Source organism: Labrus mixtus, chromosome 16 (assembly GCF_963584025.1).
Source record: "Labrus mixtus chromosome 16, fLabMix1.1, whole genome shotgun sequence".
Classification (NCBI taxonomy): domain Eukaryota; kingdom Metazoa; phylum Chordata; class Actinopteri; order Labriformes; family Labridae; genus Labrus; species Labrus mixtus.
The window spans coordinates 2,054,678-2,077,615 of NC_083627.1; the positions used below are offsets into that span (position 1 = coordinate 2,054,678).

Genomic DNA, 22,938 nt, shown 5'->3' on the forward strand with positions numbered 1-22,938 from the left:
CCTTCTGTTGTGGTATTAAAACTGAGGCCGAGAGCTTGAAACAGGAAATTCACAAACACAATGATGGATTCAAACAGTTTAACAATAAACATAGATTCTAACATTTGAATCATCTGTCACTGATGAGCCCGGGAGAGGAAAACAAATATAGACACTTCAAATGAATGCAAGGAGCCCACCTTCTCTCCTTCCTCCTCTTCCTCCTCGTCTACAAAAGCAAAGGACTCCCAGCTGTGCTCCTGACACTGGTTCTGCTCCTGCAGGCTCCGCCCCTGAACATAAACCCAGGTGAACAACATCAACACAGTCAGGTTCCCGTCTCAATATCAGAATAATTAGTGTGGGCACCAGATTAAGGTTTTAGTAACTTCCTCATGTTGTACCACATTTTAAACTTAATTACAGTTTGTTGTCTGATCGACATTGAACGATAGCTCTATCTGTAAACGTTAGAAAAGACTTTCCTGTGAGTCAACAGAGTGTGGCGTCCCGCTGTCCTCACCTGTGTCAGAAGCCTTCTCTCCGGTGACAACCACCAATCACAGAGAGCCAGGAGCTCCAACCTGTCAACGCTGCCCAATAGGATCATAGAGTCTGGAAGCAGAGGGAAAGATTACTCACATGCTCATTGATATGCTTCAAAATGATCTGAACAGCTTGTTCTTTTCTCAGTGGCAGTATCTGTGAAACCTTTACAAATTTAATTTCCTCTCATTCTTCCTTCCAGTTTGTTCGGTCTTGTTCTGCAGCCTGGGGCCTTATCATGGACTCCCCACCCTCTTCTTCCACTCCCACATCAAATCCATTAACCTTTTTTCATTTCATAAATATCTCCCGACTCCAGTCATCCCTCTCTGACTGCGAGGCCTTACCCCCGTCTTGACTACTGCCATGGAGTCCTGTCTGCGATACCCAGCAGCAAAACCCTGACCGGGCTCCAGTATGTTCTGCTGCTGGGGTCCTCACCCTCCCCTCCCACATTAACTATAAAAAACTCCTTTTCACTTACAAATCCCTGCACGCCCTCGCCCCTCCACACCTCTTCAACCTCCTCCCCCTGTAGCCCACATCCTGACACCTCCGGTCCTAAGACACTGGACTGCTTTCCATCCCCTACACCGGACTCCGTACCTAGAGATAGGCCTTCACCGTCACGGCCCCCCAGCTTCTGGACCACCCTCCCTCCAGACACCTGCAATGCCCTCTGGCATCCCCTCATCTCTGGACACATTTAAAAAAGCTCCCAAAGTATCTTTTGTTCACCACGGCCTACAACCTTTCATAACTCCGCCTCTCCTTTCGTCTTGTATTCTTACTGGTACTGTAAAGTGTCTTTGGGTTCCTTGAAAGGCGCTATACTGTATAAATCAAATGTATTATTATTATTATGAGTCTACATTAGATTCACCTTTTGAGTCGACCAGTGGGATGGATTTGAGGGAGGAGGAATCCAGCAGGAGTTTGACTTCTCTGTATGTGGACTGAGACGATATGAACTTCACCTTTCTCACCATGATGTCTTCAACAAAGATGTTGTACTGGCTGTAGGACACACAGTGGTGGTGTTCTTTAAAAATGTGTTAACACTTCAGTTTACATCGATTAAAGATAGGAAGCGATCAAGTTACACAAAACAAAAATGCACCTCAAATAGCAGAGGCACAAATCATGATGTGTGTTAGCTTAAAAGTCCCAATAAGACTGGAAAGTTCCTGAATCTCAGGATTGTTTTGCAGGTTGTGAAAATACAAAACAAATACATGAAAGAAATCCCTCTCATCAAATCTAGTGTGTCTCAAAAGTGTTGAACATATGGAAGCTCCACAGCCGATGTGGACTTCATAATTTTCCCCACATGAAAACATCTGGAGTGCGTGAAACCAGCACGAACCTCATGTGTCCGAAACCAAGCTCGGGCAGGTACGGCAGCTTCTTGACCTGGATGATGGAGTCGTAGAGGGAGGGCTGCAGGCCCTGCGCCACCATGTTGGCCAGGATCACTGCCACCATCATGGGCAGGATGTGGGAGATCTGGCCTGTCAGCTCAAAGCAAATAACCGCTGTGGACACAGTGTGAGTTACGGCTCCTGTCAAAGCTGCAGCTCCTGTCAGAGACATAGGATGGGATGGGGTTAAACGTGAGGATGCACACAGAGTTTAGAGGGAAGAGGGAAGGAATTAATTTGATGTTAGCATACAGGGAACAAAACGTTAAGAAAAGAGGAAGATAAAAACATAAAAGATGTATAGAACAAAAATGTAAAAAGAGAAGGAGGTCAAACAGTGGGCAGGAGAGCTTTGAAAAAAAAAGACTAAGAGGAAATAAATGGACAAAGGAAGAGAAGAAAAGTGTGCTGAGTGAAATATACAAAGCTGGTGTCAGGAAATAGGAAACAAAAGTTCTGGGTTTGGAAGCAAAGATAGATTAATGAGAAGGTATGCGAGCAGCGGCAGCAAGCAAAGGTCAAAAAGGAAAAATATTGAAGTCAGATTGATAAAAAGGATGAAACAGAGAGTAGAGGAGCAAGGGAAGGAGAAACACAAGGAGGTAAGGTGGGATCAAAGGAGGAAGAGGAAGGGATGGGCGTCTTAGGGCGACCAGGACGGTGACTGAAGGAGGGCCATGTTTCTGGGTCAGTGGCTGAGGTGAGGCACAGCTGAAGGAATCTACAGTGACATTTTACTGTCAGAGCAGAGGGGCCACATGAGAGGAGGTGAAGAGAGGAGGAGGAAGAGGATGACAAACAAGGGGAGGGAGATGAGGAAGATTGGGTGGGGAGGAAAAGCTTGACAACGAGTGACGATGACAGGGACCAGCGAGAGACGGGGGAGGAATGGGAAGCTAGGAGAAGTGACAGAAGAGAAGGTCAAGCAGAGGACATGTTGATGAGGAGGAGGAGGAGGAGGAGGAGGAGGAGGAGGAGGAGGAAGAGGAAGAGGAGGAGGAAGAGGAGGAGGAGGAGGAGGAGGAAGAGGAGGAGGAGGAGGAGGAAGAGGAGGAGGAGGAGGAGGAAGAGGAGGAGGAGGAGGAGGAAGAGGAGGAGGAGGAGGAGGAGGAGGAAGAGGAGGAGGAGGAGGAGGAGGAGGAAGAGGAAGAGGAGGAGGAGGAGGAAGTGGAAGATGAGGAGGAAGTGGAAGATGATGAGGAGGAGGAAGAGGAGGAGGAAGAGGAGGAGGAGGAGGAGGAGGTTGACTGGCAGGGAGGAGGAAGAGGAGGAAGAGGAAGAGGAGGAAGATGAGGAGGAGGAAGAGGAAGAGGAGGAGGAGGAGGAGGAAGTGGAAGATGAGGAGGAGGAGGAGGAGGAGGAGGAAGTGGAAGACGAGGAGGAGGAAGAGGAAGATGAGGAGGAGGAGGAGGAGGAAGTGGAAGATGAGGAGGAGGAGGAAGAGGAAGAGGAGGAGGAAGGGGAGGAAGTGGAAGATGAGGAGGAGGAGGAGGAGGAAGAGGAAGATGAGGAGGAGGAGGAGGAGGATGAGGAAGAGGAAGAGGAGGATGAGGAGGAGGAGGAGGAGGAAGAGGAGGATGAGGAGGAGGAGGATGAGGAAGAGGAAGAGGAGGATGAGGAGGAGGAGGAGGAGGAGGAGGAGGAGGAGGAAGAGGAAGAGGAGGATGAGGAGGAGGAGCAGCAGCTGACAGTTCGACTTTGATGATGTGGATGTTAAACTATTCACTGGTTGATTATTTTCTAACTTGATTGTAATTGCAGGTTATCAAACGTTCATTACTGAAGGTTAGAGAAAGGTTGAGGATGTAAGAGTGATCAAACGTATGGAGTGTGGGGGGGGGGGGGGGGGGGTGAAGAGGAGAGGGGGACTGACCAATGACTGCGTACCCTCCAGGGATGATGCGGTAAAGGATGCCATCAAACACGATCCCATGAGGAAACAAGGTGGCCATGATCTCCCCAACCAGCCTGCCGAACGCAGCTCCTGCAGGAGGAAAGGAGATTTTAAAAAGTGTTCTTTCAAAGAGCGAGAAATACTGAGAATCAAAATAAAAGAAATAATGAGAATCAAAATAAAAGAAATAATGAGAATCAAAATAAAAGAAATAATGAGAATCAAAATAAAAGAAATAATGAGAATCAAAATAAAAGATGCACCTTCAAAGTGTTAATGAGGAACTAAGTTTATCCTGAGACATCTGAATAATGAAAACAGATTGACAGCCTCTGTTGGTGTCTGGTCAGGATTTCTTTGTTGAATATCAGCAAAGGAAACTGAGTTTAAATCATCAGTGTGTCTGTCGACAGCAGACGGTGAGAAGTAGGGATGCATGGATTGAACATCGGCTGATGTTGGCTGATTATAATTATCGGCCCATCAGCAAATATTTTGGCATGCAGCGATATCGGTCGCCGACGTGTAGCTGTTGTGTTGCATCACTTTAATGCTGGCAGGCACTTCTGTCACGGAGAAAAAGGCTTTTCAAAGAAGTCACCTGTCAGACAAACTGATTTATTTTCATGATCATAAGTGGTAAAAAATGGATTTGAGCAAACATAGAGCTCCCGCCGTTGCTTTGCTCCTAGAAGAGGAGGGGAAAAGGTGAAGCCTCCTACTTCATTTGATTGGCTGCTGTAGCCAAAAGTGACATTGACGAGAACTGCGACTAAAAAGTTTAAAATGCTACAAAAAACAAACGCTTGAAAAATGCATCGCTCAGCAGCAGGGAGCGGCGCCGGGCAAGCCTGTGGTACCAAAGGGAAAGAATGGTTTCTCCAGCAACACTCCTCTAGCGACCCTGTCTGTGTGATCGGGCTCTTACACAGTCACATGCAGTTTGTTAAACACGTTAAAGGGAGCTTTCAGGTGAAGAGACTACAAACATTTTTATTATTTCAAACACATAGAGAAGCTCATTTGAAAAAAAGAAAGAAAAAGAATTACGAAGAAGTCTTTAAAGAAACATCAGTGATCGACTGTCGTTTTAAACATCGGTATCTGCCTGGAAGAATCTGTGCATCTCTGGTGAAAAGATTCCAACATGATGTTATCTAAAACATTCCTGCTGTAACAGAAACTATCGTTCATTTTGTAAAGAAGTGGAGCTTTGTGCAAATGTGGTGCGTGACTGTGTAAAAGGCCATATTAAAAACCACACTAACACACACACACACACACACACACACACACACACACACACACACACACACCATAACCCGGCAGATCCAGCTTATTCATTTGAAGTTGTTTACGGCTGTAATGATGAATATTTTAAAGTGAAGCACTGGTAAAGGTCACGCTCCAAAAAGCATTTCACTCTGCATAAACATCAGATGAACTGCAAACTACTGCAGAGAAACAACGATTTCTAAAATGTTGATGACAATAACAAGAAACTAATTTCTCATGAACATACGTATGAATAAGTCTGATCAGAAAATAACTGAACGACGGAACGAACGAGGATTTGTAGATTATGTTTATGCATCACTGCCCAACCGTGCAGCCCATTTTAAATAGTCAGTTTAACACTTCTTTACGTTGCTCACCCAGTATGAAGACAGGCATGAAGGCCCCGGACGGAATGGGCATGGCGGTGGCCACAGCAGACATCCAGAACTGCAAGACAACAAATGTGGGAAAATATTCAGACAAAAGAAACTGAGTTCAAATGTTCTTAAACCTGATGTGAGAAACCAGCTGTGGACAGAATCAAAATATAGACAAGTTTTTTTATTACAGCTCTATAATTCCACAACTAATTTAGAAGACACTTTTGTTTACACATCAGAGAGTAAGAACAACACAGGTGCTGACAGGAAGTGCACTGCCAGCCTCACACCAGCCTCTCATGAGAATTTAAATCCAATCAGCATCATCATCATTAAGGTGGTACGTGTTCATAAAGAGCTGGGTCTTTATCTTTTTCTTAAAGGTGCAGAGGGACTCTGCAGATCGAATGGAGTTTGGTGTTTCGTTCCACCACCGGGGGGCGACAGAGGAGAAGAGGACCCTGTTGTGAAGGTTGGATCAGACGTAGTGGGGGGGAGGGGGTGTAGACCTGGATGGTGCTTTCCATTTTATAACTCCTTTGTCTGAATGTGAGTGGAGGAGGGTTGGAGGTGTGTCTCTGGAGGAGAGCAGAGGCTTCAGTATGGAGGAGGTGTGGTCAAACAGAAGTTTGTTTTGGTTTCATGCTGGAGCTCAAGGGCGCCATCTACTGGATCAAAAAGTCTTCCTTTAATGAGGTTGAACTTTGTGTTTAAACTTCATCTGTGTTTCTGTTCTCAGCTTAACGAGCTAAACAACTCAATCAAGGCATCACGAGCTCACCTCTGCTCCTCTGCCCACCTGCTGTTCACATTTATCTCCTTTGTTGCTAGAGGTTAACGACCAAACACTAATTAGATCCTCTCAAAGACGCTGTGTTGTGATGTAGAGGCGCTCGTCCAAACCCTTGTTTTGTCTAAATTTGCATTTGAGTGGAAGAAAAAGAAAGTCTGTTTCGTCACAGCTTGATGAGAAGTGGAGATTCTTGGAAATGTGTTTCTGTGTGGGAGGGCGGGGATTCAATCACCCCTGGGTGTCCTTGAGCAAGGCACTTAATCAGCAGCTGCTCCAGAGGACGGTGCTGTAGCTGCACCGAGTGGCTCGTGAGGCGTGGGGGAAAGATCAAATGTGGAAACTCCTCTGCAGCATAAAAATTAACGCTGAACGTTCAAATGTCACTTAAAGGGTTTGTCTCCAAACAGATATATCTGCATTCATCAGAGTTTAACTTAGATATAGCTCAGCTGATAATACACTTTGTTCCTGGCTGCAGAGCTCATCAGAGATAATGATTCCCTTCACACACGCTACCTCCTTCTGATTGGAAGGGATCGGGAGAAAACACCACATTACCATTTTAACAGTCTGGATTACCATTGTACACATGATCTGTCATCCTCGTTTGAGGACTTAATTACTGTGGTACAAGAGAGAAGCTCATTAGCATGTCAGTCACAGGATGGCTGCCGTCCTGATGACAAGAGGAGCGAGCTCACTGTCGTTCTCCTCTCGTCTTCATCGGGACAGAAACGCACACATTTAGCAAGCTCTTCAATCAGTCACAAATCCTCAAGAGGAACAGTCGGATTCAGAGTTAGCAACCACTGTTTGAAAATATGTAAGACATTTGTTTTTTTGGGGTGTGGGGGGGTATAGGACAGCTGGAGAGAGACAGGAAATGTTAGGAGGAGGGAGAGAGGGGGGGATGACTTGCAGGAAAAAGCAGAGATCAGATTCAAACCCACGGCCGCTGTGATTACCTCCATACATGGGGCGTGGTGCAACATAACCACTAGGCTGTCGGCGCCCAGAGAAATATAGTTTTAATTAGATTAAATACAGATGTTACGTCAAGTGAAAGCAACTTACAGACAGGTGAGCCAAAGAACAACGTCTCGGACTAGTGATCTAATGATACCTGAATCTTAATCGGAAATCTATAAGAAAATATATTGAGATACTCTTCATGAAACCAGTAAAGGCTGCTATTGGCTTCTTTTGTTGGACGTCAGAAAGTCACCAAGAAATGGTGGAAGCAAGTAAAGCTTTGGAGATTGAGAAAGCTTCCTGTTTTAAAGCGGGTGGAGTCAAAGCAAGGTGAGAAGACAAAACAAACACAGTGAGCTAAAGAGCTCCTAGATTTGAACAGAAGAGCTGGTGAACATATTCACATATTTATCACGTCATTGTTTTTGCTACACTACAACATATCCAACTAGAAAACACTTTATATAACGATCTTTGGTTTTAATTCAGTCAAAGAGAAAAAGTCTCATCCAATCAGAGACAGAGGTAAGAAGAGAGAAGCAACATCACATGAGGAGGATCCAGAGAGAGAGTGTGTGTGTGTGTGTGTGTGTGTGTGTGTGTGTGTGTGTGTGTGTGTGTGTGTGTGTCTGTGTGTGTGTGTGTGTGTGTGTGTGTGTGTGTGTGTGTGTGTGTGTGTGTGTGTGTGTCTGTGTGTGTGTGTGTGTGTGTGTGTGTGTGTGTGTGTGTGTCTGTGTGTGTGTGTGTGTGTGTGTGTGTGTGTGTGTGTGTGTCTGTGTGTGTGTGTGTGTGTGTGTGTGTGTGTGTGTGTGTGTGTGTGTGTGTCTGTGTGTCTGTGTGTCTGTGTGTGTGTGTGTGTGTGTGTGTGTGTGTGTGTGTGTGTGTGTGTGTGTGTCTGTGTGTGTGTGTGTGTGTGTGTGTGTGTGTGTGTGTGTTGTGAGAGGACTTTAACCAGCCAGCTGCTCTCAGTTTTGGTTGAATCGAGTTTTCTCTGCAGGGAGCGTTCTGCTCGACTGAGAAACACCCAGCTGAACTAATGCAGAGTGTGACGCTGAGCGACGGCCTCTAATGTTCTGTTGACGAGTTTATTTATTTTGTATTTCTGCCCAATTTAACTTCAGATGGTGCAGAAAAACTAACTGAGCTTACCTCCAAAACAGAAACATGGATTAGTCTAAGCATGAAGGGGTGAAAAACACTACCCTCGTTTGTTCTTTGGTTAAACTAAAATCACGAGATAAGGAGATAAATCTATGCAGGGGTAAACTCATTTTGGTTTTCCATTCTAGATGTGAGTCGATTAAAATTCCCTCTCCTGTGGTAGAGTTTAGTGATTGCAGTTTCAGGTGTTTCAGAGATGCAAGTTAAAGGACAGATTACGATGCATTCTATAAACCTCCAGATTGTATTTCCCCCCAGAACGACGTCACACCCGAGTTAACCGCGTTCCAGTTACAAGTCAGACAAGCAACATGGAGTACCTTTGTATTGTTAGCTAATACCTGACGTTATCAACACATGACGTGATAGTTTCAAGCTAAAATAACATAACAACATGTCCACAGATAGAACTTGCGTTCCAGATGACCTATCAAACCGGCAACTCTGAGTTTCAGACTTCTGAGTTCAAAGGGAACTCACAATTAATCAAGACTTATGAGAGCTACAACCAGGAACAGACTGACATCCTGACACAGTGGCCGAACACACACAGCTGAGATCTTGATAGAGAGAGGCCTAAAAGCAAACACTGGCAGGAACAGAGCTTTGTGTCATTCAACTTCCATGTGGATGAAAAAAGTTTGTTTACAGAGAATAATCCACTTTAAAAGTTCCTCCCTGTTCCCTGCTTGAGCCCTCGAGAAGCGGTAGATTTCCAGCAAACAGGAGGCAGCAACAGCTTGGTGCTTCTTCCTGCAGCAGCCAACAGACCGTAGGCGGGTCAGGACTCAAGAGTATTCAAAGACCCGACTTTGTCTGTTAGAGTTTTTCATACATTAAACACTTGAACTCAGAAGCTCTGGTCACACCATTTCTAAATGAAGAGCAGCTCTGTGGGAGGAGAGATTGACAGAAACGCAGAGCAGGAATGACTCTCATGAGTCCAAACACGAGTACATCAAGCATGGATTTCAAAACAGCTTTGATTTTTAGAGACATGTATTTGTATTTTGATTACATTTCATGTCAATCTGACAGCTTTAGTTTGCTGGTTATCTTCATTTTAGGAAAAGGCACTACATTAACAAATCAGTGGAAGAGTATACGAGTGTGTGCAGGTCGCTCTGAAGATCCTGATAGATCCACTTTGTTCACCTGTGTGACTCACAGGATGAATATTTTTGTCATCTTTCTGCTATTTCACAGACAAACAAGTCAGAGAACGAATTTGTCTACATGTTGTAATAACAACAGAGACAGACAACAACTGTAACTCTCCAGTGTGTGTGTGCGTGTGTGTGTGTGTGTGTGTGTGTGTGTGTGTGTGTGTGTGTGTGTGTGTGTGTGTGTGTGTGTGTGTCTTTGCAGCTGCTTCAAGAAAACACAAGAAGGCTCGAGCCGCTGGCAGCTTGCCCAGACTGCTGACCTTGGACAGGAAGAAAAGGAGCAAGACAAAGACACACACACACACACACACACACACACACAGATGTCCCTGTCACCAACACACAACATGAGTGACCTGCAACAAACGCCCCTGACGAGGAAGAGGAGGATGACGAAAATGCTGACGCAAGGTGGAGCCAGCCTCACACCCACACAAACACACAAACTGTCTCACACTTCCACACCCACACATAGACATACACACATGTATAATCCAAAGAAACACTGACACAGTTAACAACACACAAGCACCTAAACAATCCATCACACACACACACACACACACACACACACACACACACACACACACACACACACAGAGAGACAAACCTTCATGATTAAGAAGAGGAGGAGGACGATGAAGACGCTGACATCAGGGTGCACCCAGGCGATGGAGCGGCCCAGACCGATGGGGGGAGGAGATCCGGAGATCTTTGTCCATGTGAAGTTGTCAAACAGAGAGCTGATGCACTCCCTGGGCATCAGCTGGAGAGGGGGGGAAGAGGGGGAGAGGGAATGACAGAAAGGTAAAAAGCAGAGGGAGGAGAAAATAATCACAACAGAAGTATCGCAGAGGAAGAGAGGGGGGAAGAGAAGAGGTAAAGTGGGTAAACGAGGAGGATGAGAAGAAAGGATTAGAGGAGGAAGTGGAGAGGATGTGAGGACGGAAACTGGAGACAGAGAAGTAGGAGACGGGGGAGGACAAGAAGGATGGGGAAAAGAAGAACAAGGCCTGTTTCCACTAACGAGTGGCAGCGCCAATTTTCTGTACAAAACCCGATGTCGTTCAGCGTTTCAGGACTCAGCGTCCTTAACGCATAGAGGCCCCCGGGCGTCATCTGTTTTTCTGATCACAGCGCTCTCGGTTGAAAATGATTCAACTTTTGGAACACCACCACACTCATCAGAATCAAGACGGGGCAGGATATCTGATATCAACCCCGTCAACTACAATGACATAGTTCACTCCTTTACATTATTTTAATGTTTTTCTTAGTGAAAATGTCCTCAAATAAAAACCTAGTGACAGTAGAGGCAGACTGAAGCGGCTCTGAAACGGAGGTGGTGGGTTGCTGCCAGCGTTAGTGGACACAGGTCTTTAAGCAGGATATGAACGTGTGACAGGAGGAGGTGAGCAGAAGTTTAGGATAATGAGAAAGATAAAAAGGAGAGAGGTGATATAAAAGAGATAAGGAGGAGATTGAGTGAAGGTTAACGACTGATAGTGGAAGAGAAGAGAAAGGGAATAACGGAGAAAATTGGAGGGCAAAAAAAAATGAAGGGAGGAAGAAGTGAATGAGATAAACAGGCAGAGAGTCATCCAGAAATCTGCAGGCAGACGGGTACGTGTGGCCCGGTCCAATGACTCATTCTCTTTAGATGACTCATGAATGACTAATTCACTTTTTGCTCCTTATTTTGCATAGATGCTTCTGAATTTGCTCACAGGCACACGCTGCAGCGTCTCGCACATCTGCAAAACATCTCCGCAGCACATACATCATTTTAAATTTCTACACTTTTTATACATTCATTTGGAGCTGGTGTTGAATAGAAAAGCCTGAAATCTGAAATCCACGGCTCAATGTGTGAGTGAAGAGTTGAAGACGAGCTCTGTGACAGACTGCTGTTGGTACAGACGGAGCAGGATGTAATAATAGGCTTTCCTGCACCGTTTTTTGAAGTAGCAGGGTTCACGTCTGGTTCACACTCCACCTAGCAGTTAATCTCCTCTCACTGCGCTGCTGCTTCTTCTGAACACTGTGTCATCAAGTTGGATTGGAAGGATTTAATTCTCCCAAAAGCAACATGAACCCTTTTAAGAGGGGAAGGAACCTTTCTACAGATGTTTTAATGAAGTGAAATGATGTAAATGTAGATATCAGTCTCTCTTTAAGAATGCCTCGAGTTTGTTATAGTGAGACTGTGAGTGTGAGACTTTCTACACACCGAGGGCACAAAGAAGAAGAAACATGTTCAAGTGTTGCTGACTGACATATGCACACAGACGGATACGTGTGTACTCACAGAAGGATTTTAAAACACACACCTTGTTCACACTAAGTGGTTTATTTTGAGCGTGTGTGAAACACATGATTAGCTCTGAGCTCCGGGTGATTTAAAACGTGGCGGTCTGAGCTCCACCTGAAGACTCGCTGTGCTCTGACAGCACAGACGGCTGCAGGCGTGAAGCTTCTATTCTTGTAGAAATACCAACACTGACTTCACAGCGAGGCCGCAGATGCAGTATGAACATTGTGATGGTGTTCAGTATACGTACCGTAAAATCCAGAATATAAGACGCACAGGTATGTAAGACGAACTCTGTTTTTGAAGGTCTCTAACAGAGAGAAAAAGTTTAAGCTGTCGTCCTGCGTGATGATTTCTATCATGTTCAGTGAAATCTACATTGTTCAGTTTCTGTGCAGCTGTGTCTCTCTATTAGGTCAGTCTGTTTTCACTTTGTGGAGTTTGCTCTCCTACTAGCTACAGATTATTATTTATCATGTCAGGTGGTGAGCAGTGTGTGATGGTGGCGGCGGTATCCGCGGTAATGACGGCGCGTGTGTCAGCATTTTATACTGGTATATTTGTCCCACCGGTGTTTGAGACGCAGCCAACTTTTAGATGAAAAAGTATTAAAAGTGCGTCTTATACACCGGGCTTTACGGTATGTTTGGATATCTGTTTGGTCACACAGGAAGCAGCTGTGAGGAACCTTCATGTTCTGATGATTTTGGCGGCTTTCCTACAAATTTGTTGGTTTAAAAAAAATGTGGAATCAAAAATGATCAAAGTGTTGAATGTTTTGACAACCTTAGTTTTTAAAGTTTAAGTTCTTAGATATAGTACAAAGCTGCCTTAAAAAAACTCTTAATACTGAACTATAAGTGGCTAACCTCCCACTCACTAACTCTACCAGAGGAAAGTAAACAAAGGCTCTTCTGGTTTTGTGAATCAGTCTCTTCCCAGCAGTGATGGGCATTAAAGAAACCGTGCATCTCCTCTTGAAGGCCATGTAGAGACGTCAGCTTTAAACCGAGACGGCCTCATATTAACGTTAAGTAACACAGCTCACATCCTGAATGTGAATCCAAACTATTAAAATCATCAAGGCGTCCCACTTTATGTAACCTGCTGTCCCACTTTACCAAACACACACACACGCATGAACGTGGCTTTGGGCAAACTGTGCAGGACTGGATTTGAACAACATGAATTCCTTTGAGCTTCTTACACACATAAGTGAATTCATCCCGGCACATTAATGCCACTGTCACTTCAAAGCTGTTTGTCCCTCAAATGTTCAAATGTTCAGTGGCTCCCTGTGGCGCCGAGAGGTCGCAGTTAGAAAATGTTTTTGCCAAACATCCTGTGAAGCAGCATCAGGCAGGCTAATATTCATCACATGTGGTCTGTGATGAGGCTTTTAGCAAACACATCTTAAAGAGGCAGATCTCTCGTTGGGCTTGTCGATGGATTTAGGACACCACACCTTTTTCCTTGTTGCTTTGGAAGCTTCTTCTATACACAGATCTGTGTTTGTTTGTTTTTTAAAACATGTTGACTCGGGCCACTTCCTGTTTTTTGTGCTGCTGGTGTTTACATGAGCTGTATAAAAGCTGTGAGCATGCAGGTACAAACAGATACACACAGCCTGTAGTCTTCTTTGTTTACATGAGGGACAGGAAGGATAACAAGACATGAACTCTGACCTCGCCCGCCATGAACTGTCCAAACCCTGGTGGGAAGGTCAAGGTGGCGATGACGAGAGTGACCACAGCAGGAAAGACGAGCCGGCTGAGAGGGGAGGCAGAAACAAAAAATAAAGTAAAAAAAAACCCAAAAGTGCAGAGATCAGATTGATGAAAGTGATGTTGACTCAGGGTCTCCTCGACTGGTGATTCAAAATGGCCGACCTGCAGCTAACACTAAAGTGAAGACAAAGACAGACTCACTATTTGGTCAGGAAGCGGGTCATGGCGTTGGGTCGTCTCATGAACAGCACCACTTGTCTGTTGAGATAGACGAAGAAGGCGCCGAGGAACCCGCAGCAGATTCTGCAAAAACAGTTTCACTCTGCATGAGTCGAGTGATTCATCTTTTTTATTTGTACACCACGGTTTGTTTACACAGAGAGACAACGTGCGGTAAGCAGCACTGTAAACATCAAATGTGAGAAGGAACTAAACGTGTTGCAAAGTCACTGTTAGTAACATTCACAGAACATGTTGAGAGTCAGGCACTTTGTTAGAAAAATATGTTTTAATCATCAGTATTACAACAACGATGTGAAGTCTTTAACAGCCAATGAGAGCGTGAGTTGAAAGGAGGTGCCGCCCCCTGTTCTGACGGACAATTGCGCACGATTGTTCCGGTGACTGACATTTATATCAGCTAATCAATTCTCAAAATATAGATATGCTGCTTCTGTCAATACTTGGGGGTGATTTAAGTACGAGGGATTAAAGAGGAGATATTAAGACCAAGAGAGGCTATGAGTCATGAGTTATGTGAAGGAAACAGAAAGCTCTATGTTAAGTCAGACATTGAGCTCCCCCATATAGTTAGACTGGAATGATCCTCATGCTCGACTGGGAGTTGACTGAGGCTCTGATGAACCAATCATCGATGACTCATCGATTTGGGGTCACCTGTATTTCTCACTTAAAATAATAGTTTTCTCATTTATTGAGATAAATTCAGACTTCTGCGATATATTCATTGTGAATGCTCCTAATGTGATACTGATGTTATTGTGATTAATTTCCTGGCCCTAGTAAACATATGTTGTTGTACGTGTCCATAAGGAAGTTTGGACGCACACCGTGCACACAGACAAAAATGCCGTTATGCAGTAAACGTCTTTCTCTCAATCTTCCAGTCGCTCACCCGATGATGGCGAAAGCCGGCAGCTCCTGCAGGTCAAAGGGGAAGTCCATGCGAAAGTTTGTCCTGAACAGAGCAGTGATGGTTACTGGAAGACAACAGGAAGAGGTTAAAGGGTTTTTTAACATCGTTATATAATGATCTACAGATCCTGGTGATGCTTAACATTTCAGAATCAAAACTACTTCTTCTAATATCGACTTTCATCTGCAGGGTGGATCCTACAGGACGAGGGAAACAGGATTTACATCATTCAGGTACTTCTTTGTGTTTCAAGGTTTAAAGATGTTAGCAGAATAAAATGAGCAACGTTATTGTCTTCATTGGTAATCTAAGTCATGCATGAGAATATCCTGCAGCTGCATGGTAGAGGACGCCATCTAGTGGAGAATGCATGACCTGCCTGCAGTGACTTCATCAAGCCAGCGTTACTAAAAACATCTGACAGTTTATTGGTGAAGACAAAGTTTCACATTAACTTCTCGTATTTCACATACAATAAGAAAATCATCTGCAAATCTGTCATCATAATAAAAACATATTTTTCCTTCTGTACCTGCATCTTTGTTGAACACCGATAAAACTCTGAAAATGAAGGCACTGAATGTGGCAGCAAAGTATCCTCTCCAGTAGTTTCTCACAGCAAAGTAGGTGGATGTGACCTCTATGCTGAAGAGCACGCCTGGTGAACAGAGAGAGACAACAACAAACAGGAAGTCAAACACTCTAAGAACTAACCATCAGATCAACTTTCTGTCAAATATCCAGCTTCTGGTTAAAGGCTGAAATATTTCAATCACTAAACTTTATATTCTGTGGGGGGAGAAGAAGATGGGAAAACATTGTTTACCTCCAAGTGGAGTTCCAAAGCAGCAGCCCACACCGACAGCACAGCCCACTGTCAGGATGTCTGTGTAACAGTATGGATTCTACTGATCCAGAGAGGAGGAGAAAAACAACATATAGATGAGGAATATCTCATCTTTTTTTACAAAGCTTGATAAAATGGGATGAATGTAAATGAAAAGGTTTCCTGACATCAGCTTACCTGATGAACTCCTGAAAAGAAGGACATGAACCTGCTGAGAACTGCTGCACAGATACTGGCAATGTGAACAAACGGGCCCTGAGTGGAGGAGAAGTGCTCGTCAGTGATTGGTCAGAATGATACCTATACAATCCAGAAGGCTCAGTCTTATCCAGGGTCACCCACCTCTTTGCCGACTGGCATCCCGCTGCCCAGGGCAGCAGTCAGACCGATGACTTTGGCAACAAAGGCCTTGAGAGTTAAATATTCCTTTAGCACCACTCCTCTCAGGATCGTTTTTAACTCTGGGATGCCGGAACCTAAGACAGAAGGTGGAACACATTGTTCAGAAGAGAGGCAGGGATGGAGCAGGAAGCACTACACAACCTAAAATATCAAACTGCACCTTTTGAAAAGTGTTGTTTCTAAAACATCTGTTCATGCTTCTAAGTAATCACAGCATGTCGAAAAGATTTGACAAAATGTGAAGCCAATGATTTTCTTTCCTCATGAAGCTGAGGGAAGTAATGATGCACCCTGGGGAGTTCAGGCTCTGCAGGGTTTCAGCCAATCAAATGTTAAAGGATCTGATTTCACTGATTAGCTGAGCTGAGGAGAACAATATTTTTGTAATTTGTTGGTCTATGAGTTTATTCCATGAGTTCCTCAGTTAACGGAGACCTTCTTTTAGTTTTTCTAAATTAACTCCATGACCCTAAAAACCCAAAGGGGATCCTGGCTTTCATACAAGTAGTCTGTCCAGTCTGCCTGGATTAAATCTACTGGGACAAAAAAAGCACAGAAAAAAAGACAACACAGGAAGAAGCATGAACATTACGGGGCACAGACCGATAGCTTGAGGAGCGACCAGGTGACAGAAGAGGGAGGAGAACAGGATGAAGATCAGGGGGTATGAAACCCATGCCAGGTACTGCAGGGGGATGTTCCCCTTCAGCTCCCCATAGATCCATTTATAGGCTGAAGGACGATGAGAGGAGGAAAGAAAAGAATAAAGGAGGAAACAAAACAAAACAGAAAAGGAAATGCTGAAGAATGATGAAATAAAGAGACACAGACGGAGAACAGGAAGTGCAGGAGGAAGACGGAGAAAGCTTCATTTTCCCTAATGGCTGCTGCAATGCATTGTGGGCTCTGCAGTCCTACCTTGCAGGCTCTTTGCGCTGGCATAGTCCATACTCCAGCTGACCAGCGCCATTGTGATGCCCAGCAGAACCAGGAAGATCCAGTCCTCTCCCAACCTGGTCACAAGGAATCTCTGGACCCGTGCGATGCAGTCTGACAGAGAATAAAAAACATGAAGTCACGCAGCAGTGTTCATCTCTACTTTTTATCATTTCACTTTTCCTGCAGGATTGCTCACCTCTACATTTGGAGTAGGAGCGTTTCTTCTTCATAGAGGATGTGATGTCAGGTTCGGCTGTAAGCTCCTCAGCAGGCTCCGCCTCCATGTTGGATTGGCGCCTGTTCCTCTGTTTGCTGTAAAAGCTGTGCCGACCGTGGTATCCGTTTTGTCCATGACCACGGCGGCCATGCCGTGTCCTCCCGTGGCTGCGGGGATGATTGCCATGTTTTTTGATCTGTCTCTCTGTCAGCAGGCGTGTGGCCTCCCGTCTGCCCGAGCCTCCTTGGTGCTCTTGGTACTCCCCATAGAGCTGTCAATTAAATCAGTAAATAAACTCATTAATCAGTGAGTACAGAAGAGAACTCATCATATGATCATCTGTTGATTAGAGCCTGTTTCACAAACACGGGAAACAGCAGCTGTCAATCAGTACAACGTCGGCATAGATGGTTTCAATATAAAATGATGCTTTTAATTAAAAAACTTCTGCACACAGCTCACCTGCTGTTATGTAATCACAGATAAAACTACATTAACTATCAGGGGCTGGGAAACACAACCTATTCACATACGTATCAGGATTTAATTAGACAGTTTGAAACAATATATGTTTAAGGGGATAAACAATCATGACATCATATCCGTTTACAGAAGAAGGAAGAAATAACAGACAGAAATTTGCGTTGCAAGAGGAGCTCACAGAAGACAAGAAACAAAAGGACAACATTTCCATAAAACCAAAACGAATTTTAAAACAAAATCAGACAACACAGCAAAATATAAAACCAAATAAAAACAATGCAATAAAATTAGTCAAGAGCCCGGACCAGAATGGAAATTCAAGTTCAAGTTATTAAAGTGCAAAGTGGAGGTGTGCAAATGTGCAATTCAAGTGCAAAAAGAGCAACAAATAGCTATTTGTTGCTCTTTTTGCACTTGAATTGCACATGACGTTTCACTTTCAATATGACGGAGACATAATGCGGGGACTAAGTGTTCCCACCTCTGTGCCATGTTAGGAGGTAGTAACAGAGGTGTGACGGGGGTGAGATGAGATCAGCGGATCAGAGAGCAGTGCTGTGTGTTAGTGCATATCTGACTGTCTGTGTGTATGTGGAGCTCCTGCAGGGCCGTTCTTTTTCAAGCTTTTGCTACGCTGTAATGAAATGTGAATTCAGACATCAATCGTATACTGTTGCAGAGTCGATATGAATGTCTTAAGGCTTAAAGACGGCGGAGCTGCATTAGGCAGTTGTGTAAATCAGATCCAAATCATATCGTCCAAGTCCGGTTAACTAACATGCAGTTGTGAGTTTCAGACAAATGGTCAAAGTTGCACCCATATGATTCATGCAGCAAATAAGTGTTACCAGAAGATTGCCAACACGTTCTGAGGTATACAAATGTCAGAAATAAACATGTCCAGGTAGTCCCTGGGCATATGGGAATGCAGAGTGTGAGAGTACTCTCTGTTTGGCACCCTGACAGAAATGAGTCCATTTTATAAATAGAAGAAGAAACCACGTGTTGACCCAAACAGCTCTAATGGAAGCGGAAACACGGGCTCTGCCTCCAGATTTATCACCTCCTGTCTGGACAGACTCCATGAAAATTGCCTGGGCGACCCGGGGGAAGAGATTAATTCTCTTCTCTGGTTCATTCTGTCACCGTCACAAATATCTCTTTCTGTAGCGGATGGCCTCGAGCATTTGTTCCATCCTGTTCTTTTAACCCAAAGAGATCTCATGTGCTTCAAACACAAGCCTCCTCCCGCTCTTCTTTCTGTAGGTCAAATCTGGAATATAAGTCACAGCGGTGTATGAGACGCAGACTGTTTTGGGGCCGCCTCAGACATCATTTATCGGCACAGATCTTTGATGATCAGCAGCTTTATTTAGAGTTTTGAGACACTGGCAGCACTAAGGGCCTGTGTCGTCCACTAACACTGTTGTAGGCGATGTCAGCGCACACAACGTCCGTTTCAGAGCACGCCTCCTCAACAGAGCGTATTGACTGAAGTTAACCTTCCTCTTCGGTGTCAGCAGCAGCAGCTTCATACCTGGAAATTGCTCCCTTGAAAAAGACGAGTCAGATTAGTGTCTCCTCTGTCATTGTTGTTGACAAAGCTGACATCAGAAGTCCCGCCCCTTCTTGATTTTGATTGGTCATTGATGGATAAGCGACGTTTAGAGCGCAGCGTTGTTGCGAAGGATGAACTTTTACAACTTTGAGCGCTGTGAGTGCAGCTGCTGAAAACACTGAACTGCGATGGTTTTGTTTTGAAAGTTGGGCGCTGCCAGCACAAAAGACGGCCACATTACATATCATGATTTTTTTTTTTAATAAACACAAGTTAGCCATCTTAAATTGAAAAGCCAGCGTGCGACGAGGACTATAGCTATCTTGTGACCTTTGACTCCTTTCACAAATGTCATTCCACTCTCTCTCTCTCTCTCTCCTCGATTTCTAACTATACATCTCTTAATAAAGGCAAAAAAAATCCCATTAATAAACCTTTAAATGTTTTTATAAAACAGTAAGCTCTGCAGCACAAATATAAAAGGAGGGGTCGTACGTATTGTTTGTACATCAGCAGCACACAATGCAACTCCAGGAATACAAGTGACAGGGTGGTAAGTAGTGTCTGGTGTGGACACTTTGAATGGCCGAGCTGTAACCTTTCATCAGCTTCTAATTTAGTTTGATCATGGACAGATGGGAGTGACGGATGGATGGATTTACACACACGCACGCACACATTCCCACTCACACATTTATGTGAGCACATAAGGTGATGCGAAACTCGATCTCCATTATACACAACGTGCTGTCACTGAATGCCAACGCACACGCCACAGCCTCAAACGATGGCCGCCTTAGATGTCATAATTAGGCGGGACGTGATGATGCTTTAATGTTAAACACAAAATATTGTCCTGAGTACAGAGAGAACAGGATTAATCTATGAGAGAGGAACTAAAAACAATACTCCCTGAGTTCTCAGGAAGGGGGGGGGGGGGGTGTAAATGCTGCAAGGACATTACACACAAAGCACACACACACACACACCTGCACTGAAAAGGGGTTGACTATCACCTTACCATAAAATATTACCAGACGGATACATGACACTGTCAACACCACACCTGTGATAACCAAACTGATTCTTCTTCACACCCCATGTAATGTTTAATTCAAGCTGAACTATGTTTCCTGGCAGCTCCGGTATAAAAACAATGAGAGTAAAATAAAGTATCCTTCCTCCTTATATGGAGCATAATCGGCCAACTCCACTGCTCCTGTCATCACTAGACTGGGGAGATCAGCATTGAAAAAAAACAAAAAAAAAGAGAAAGAATTTTCATCACATGTGGTTGTGAAGATATCCGGGTGGAGAGGATTAGCCTGCTCATAATGACAAATGGTGACTGGAGATATTCTCCCGTTCAGGGTTGTGGAGAAGGCGTGCTGACGTGTTTGTGGAGCCGTAGAACAAGCTACAATAGCAGCTAACAAAACGTAGCTTTGAGATTGAAAAAGATGTCGGGAGCTGTTAATACAGACATGTGGACGGCTCTAATGCAGGACTGATGAGCAGCATGATGCAGGAAACACGGCAGTCTGGGAGGTCCATGTCCAACAGACTGAGTAATCGATTACCTGTTCATTAGGTAATGAGAGTACTACATATTAAAAGTACTGAAAATGGCCACCCCTATTTATAATGAAACATGTTTTTATGTAGTTCTTCCAGAGAATAATAAAATACTTCTGCAGTGTACAGATTTCTTCAGTCCAACATTTTGAGAGGGTCACACTGATACGTCTCATTCAGGTTAAATGTCATGACAGAATGTGAACTTTACTTCCATGTTGGCCAATACTCCATGAGGGCTATCAGGGCGAAGTCGTCCTGGCCCCAATATGTGTTACTGTGTCCTTTTACCTTTTGGGCATTTTAGAAACCTGATTTTAAGCGTCCCAACCTCTGTTTGTAACTGTTTTACATAAGTGTGTTTATTTATTGCAGTTTTGTACTCGCTTAATTATCTTAGTACATTTTAGCCTTTTTTAGACTGATTTTAGAAGTCTTATATTATCTGTCTCTTGTTTTTCTTTTTGATTTAATGTCTGTTTTCTAATTATTTCTGTAATGACTCGATGTCATTGTAAATGAGGGTTGCCCCTCAATGATCTTTCGAGTATAAATAAAGGTTGAATGAATGAAAAGGTGTAGGTGAATTCAGCATCCTAACAGGAATCCAAGGTGTTGCTGCCTCCATGAAAACTTTTACTGTGATCATTGCTAATGTACCACAGACAGGACACTCGTCCATCACTGTGACAGAAGCAGAGAGGCTTGATGGAGGATAATATGACCCCAGGCAGTGTGAGGTACAGGGAACTGATATAATATATTTATATTAAATAACAACTACAGGGGCGCTTGTTAAGCTCAGTCAGCAGAGCAGGTCCCAAAAGAGGCCGTGTCTTTGACGCATCCTCTCCAGGTTGACTCCAGGGAAGAAAGACCTGTTCAGGGCGACACGTCTCAGTTACATGTTTAGATATGAAAACAGCTTTTCACTATTTATCCACCCAGAACAGGAGGACCTCCAACATGGCAGCCACAGAGTATGTTATGTTGTCAGAAATCTATCCTCCCTCCATTACCTCACTCTACCTCTCCTTCCTGTTTTCCCTCTCCACCGGTGAAACTCTACTCTGCACTAATCACTTGTACCTCCTTCCTTCAGTGCCCCCCTCCTTACCCGCTCTTCCCCCCCCCCCGCTCTCTCCTGTTGAAACACAACTCTGCGCTAAATTTAGCACCAGTGCGATCCAATATTCCTCATTACACTTCCCACACCTCTCTTCCTCTCTCTCTCACCATCAGTGTACCTTTCAGAGCCTCATCATATTCCACAGTCTTCCCACGTCCCACTCTCTCTTTCCTTTCAGTTGTCCTCAAGTCCCTCATGGACTAAAAGAGGCGATCTATAAACGGAAAAAAACGACTCAAACGGCTGATTGGATCTGCACATATTACACCCAGAGGATGTTCAGTTTGAGAGCAAAACCCCCGGGAAGGAACACAGCCCACTAAGAAACGGCTTGACATATGAAATGCTGTGAAGTGACAAGCAGCCAGAAATAGTCCACTTCAAGGTAAAAGAACACACACACACACACACACACACACACACACACACACACACACACACACACACACACACACACACACACACACACACACACACACACACAATCAATAGGACAAAAAAAACTGCTCTTTAACTCCTCTGAAGATTCAAAATGGTGTCCCATCAGATCTACAACATGAACCAAACATATCAGATATATTTCCATCATGTTTTCTAAATCGTCTGACAGGAAAATATCAGTTATAATCTTTTCATCAAGTCATCCTGTTGATGTCAACATGCCGCATGCTTCCCTCTTAAACCACTCCCCGAAACCATTCAGCACACACTTCCTGAATAACGTCTGAGGATGTGACGGCGAGAGAGCGTTAAAGAGGGGAGCACAGTCCATCATCATCATCGATTAATTGAATTAATTATCTTTGTATGCCATTCAAGGCTAGACACACATAAAGATGTTTTTTTCTTAATATGTGTCTAGCCTTGAGCACACACACAGTGTTGGTTCAAATAAAACTGAAGGAAAGAAGAATTGTGTTTTACGGCACAGCGGGGGTCATCGTCATCACACGCTGCTATAAAAACTCTAGAAAACATCAGAGGCATCAACCTTCCCTGTAAGC

General features: G+C 44.2%; 1 protein-coding gene across 1 annotated transcript in view; it reads right to left on the reverse strand.

Moving 5' to 3' along the window:
• Nucleotides 1-22,938, reverse strand: part of LOC132991058 (chloride channel protein 1-like) — a 36,230-nt gene that overhangs the window by 9,554 nt on the left and 3,738 nt on the right. The window contains exons 2-18 of the mRNA XM_061059638.1: nucleotides 17,169-17,460; nucleotides 16,952-17,083; nucleotides 16,637-16,765; nucleotides 15,974-16,107; nucleotides 15,809-15,886; nucleotides 15,611-15,689; nucleotides 15,317-15,442; nucleotides 14,764-14,848; nucleotides 13,830-13,931; nucleotides 13,587-13,671; nucleotides 10,201-10,356; nucleotides 5,496-5,565; nucleotides 3,820-3,930; nucleotides 1,892-2,105; nucleotides 1,409-1,542; nucleotides 503-594; nucleotides 180-272 (exon numbers count right to left, since the gene is read on the reverse strand). Of these exons, the coding sequence (XP_060915621.1) occupies nucleotides 180-272; nucleotides 503-594; nucleotides 1,409-1,542; nucleotides 1,892-2,105; nucleotides 3,820-3,930; nucleotides 5,496-5,565; nucleotides 10,201-10,356; nucleotides 13,587-13,671; nucleotides 13,830-13,931; nucleotides 14,764-14,848; nucleotides 15,317-15,442; nucleotides 15,611-15,689; nucleotides 15,809-15,886; nucleotides 15,974-16,107; nucleotides 16,637-16,765; nucleotides 16,952-17,083; nucleotides 17,169-17,460 (2,112 nt within the window). The remainder of the gene's footprint in view (nucleotides 1-179; nucleotides 273-502; nucleotides 595-1,408; nucleotides 1,543-1,891; nucleotides 2,106-3,819; nucleotides 3,931-5,495; nucleotides 5,566-10,200; nucleotides 10,357-13,586; nucleotides 13,672-13,829; nucleotides 13,932-14,763; nucleotides 14,849-15,316; nucleotides 15,443-15,610; nucleotides 15,690-15,808; nucleotides 15,887-15,973; nucleotides 16,108-16,636; nucleotides 16,766-16,951; nucleotides 17,084-17,168; nucleotides 17,461-22,938) is intronic.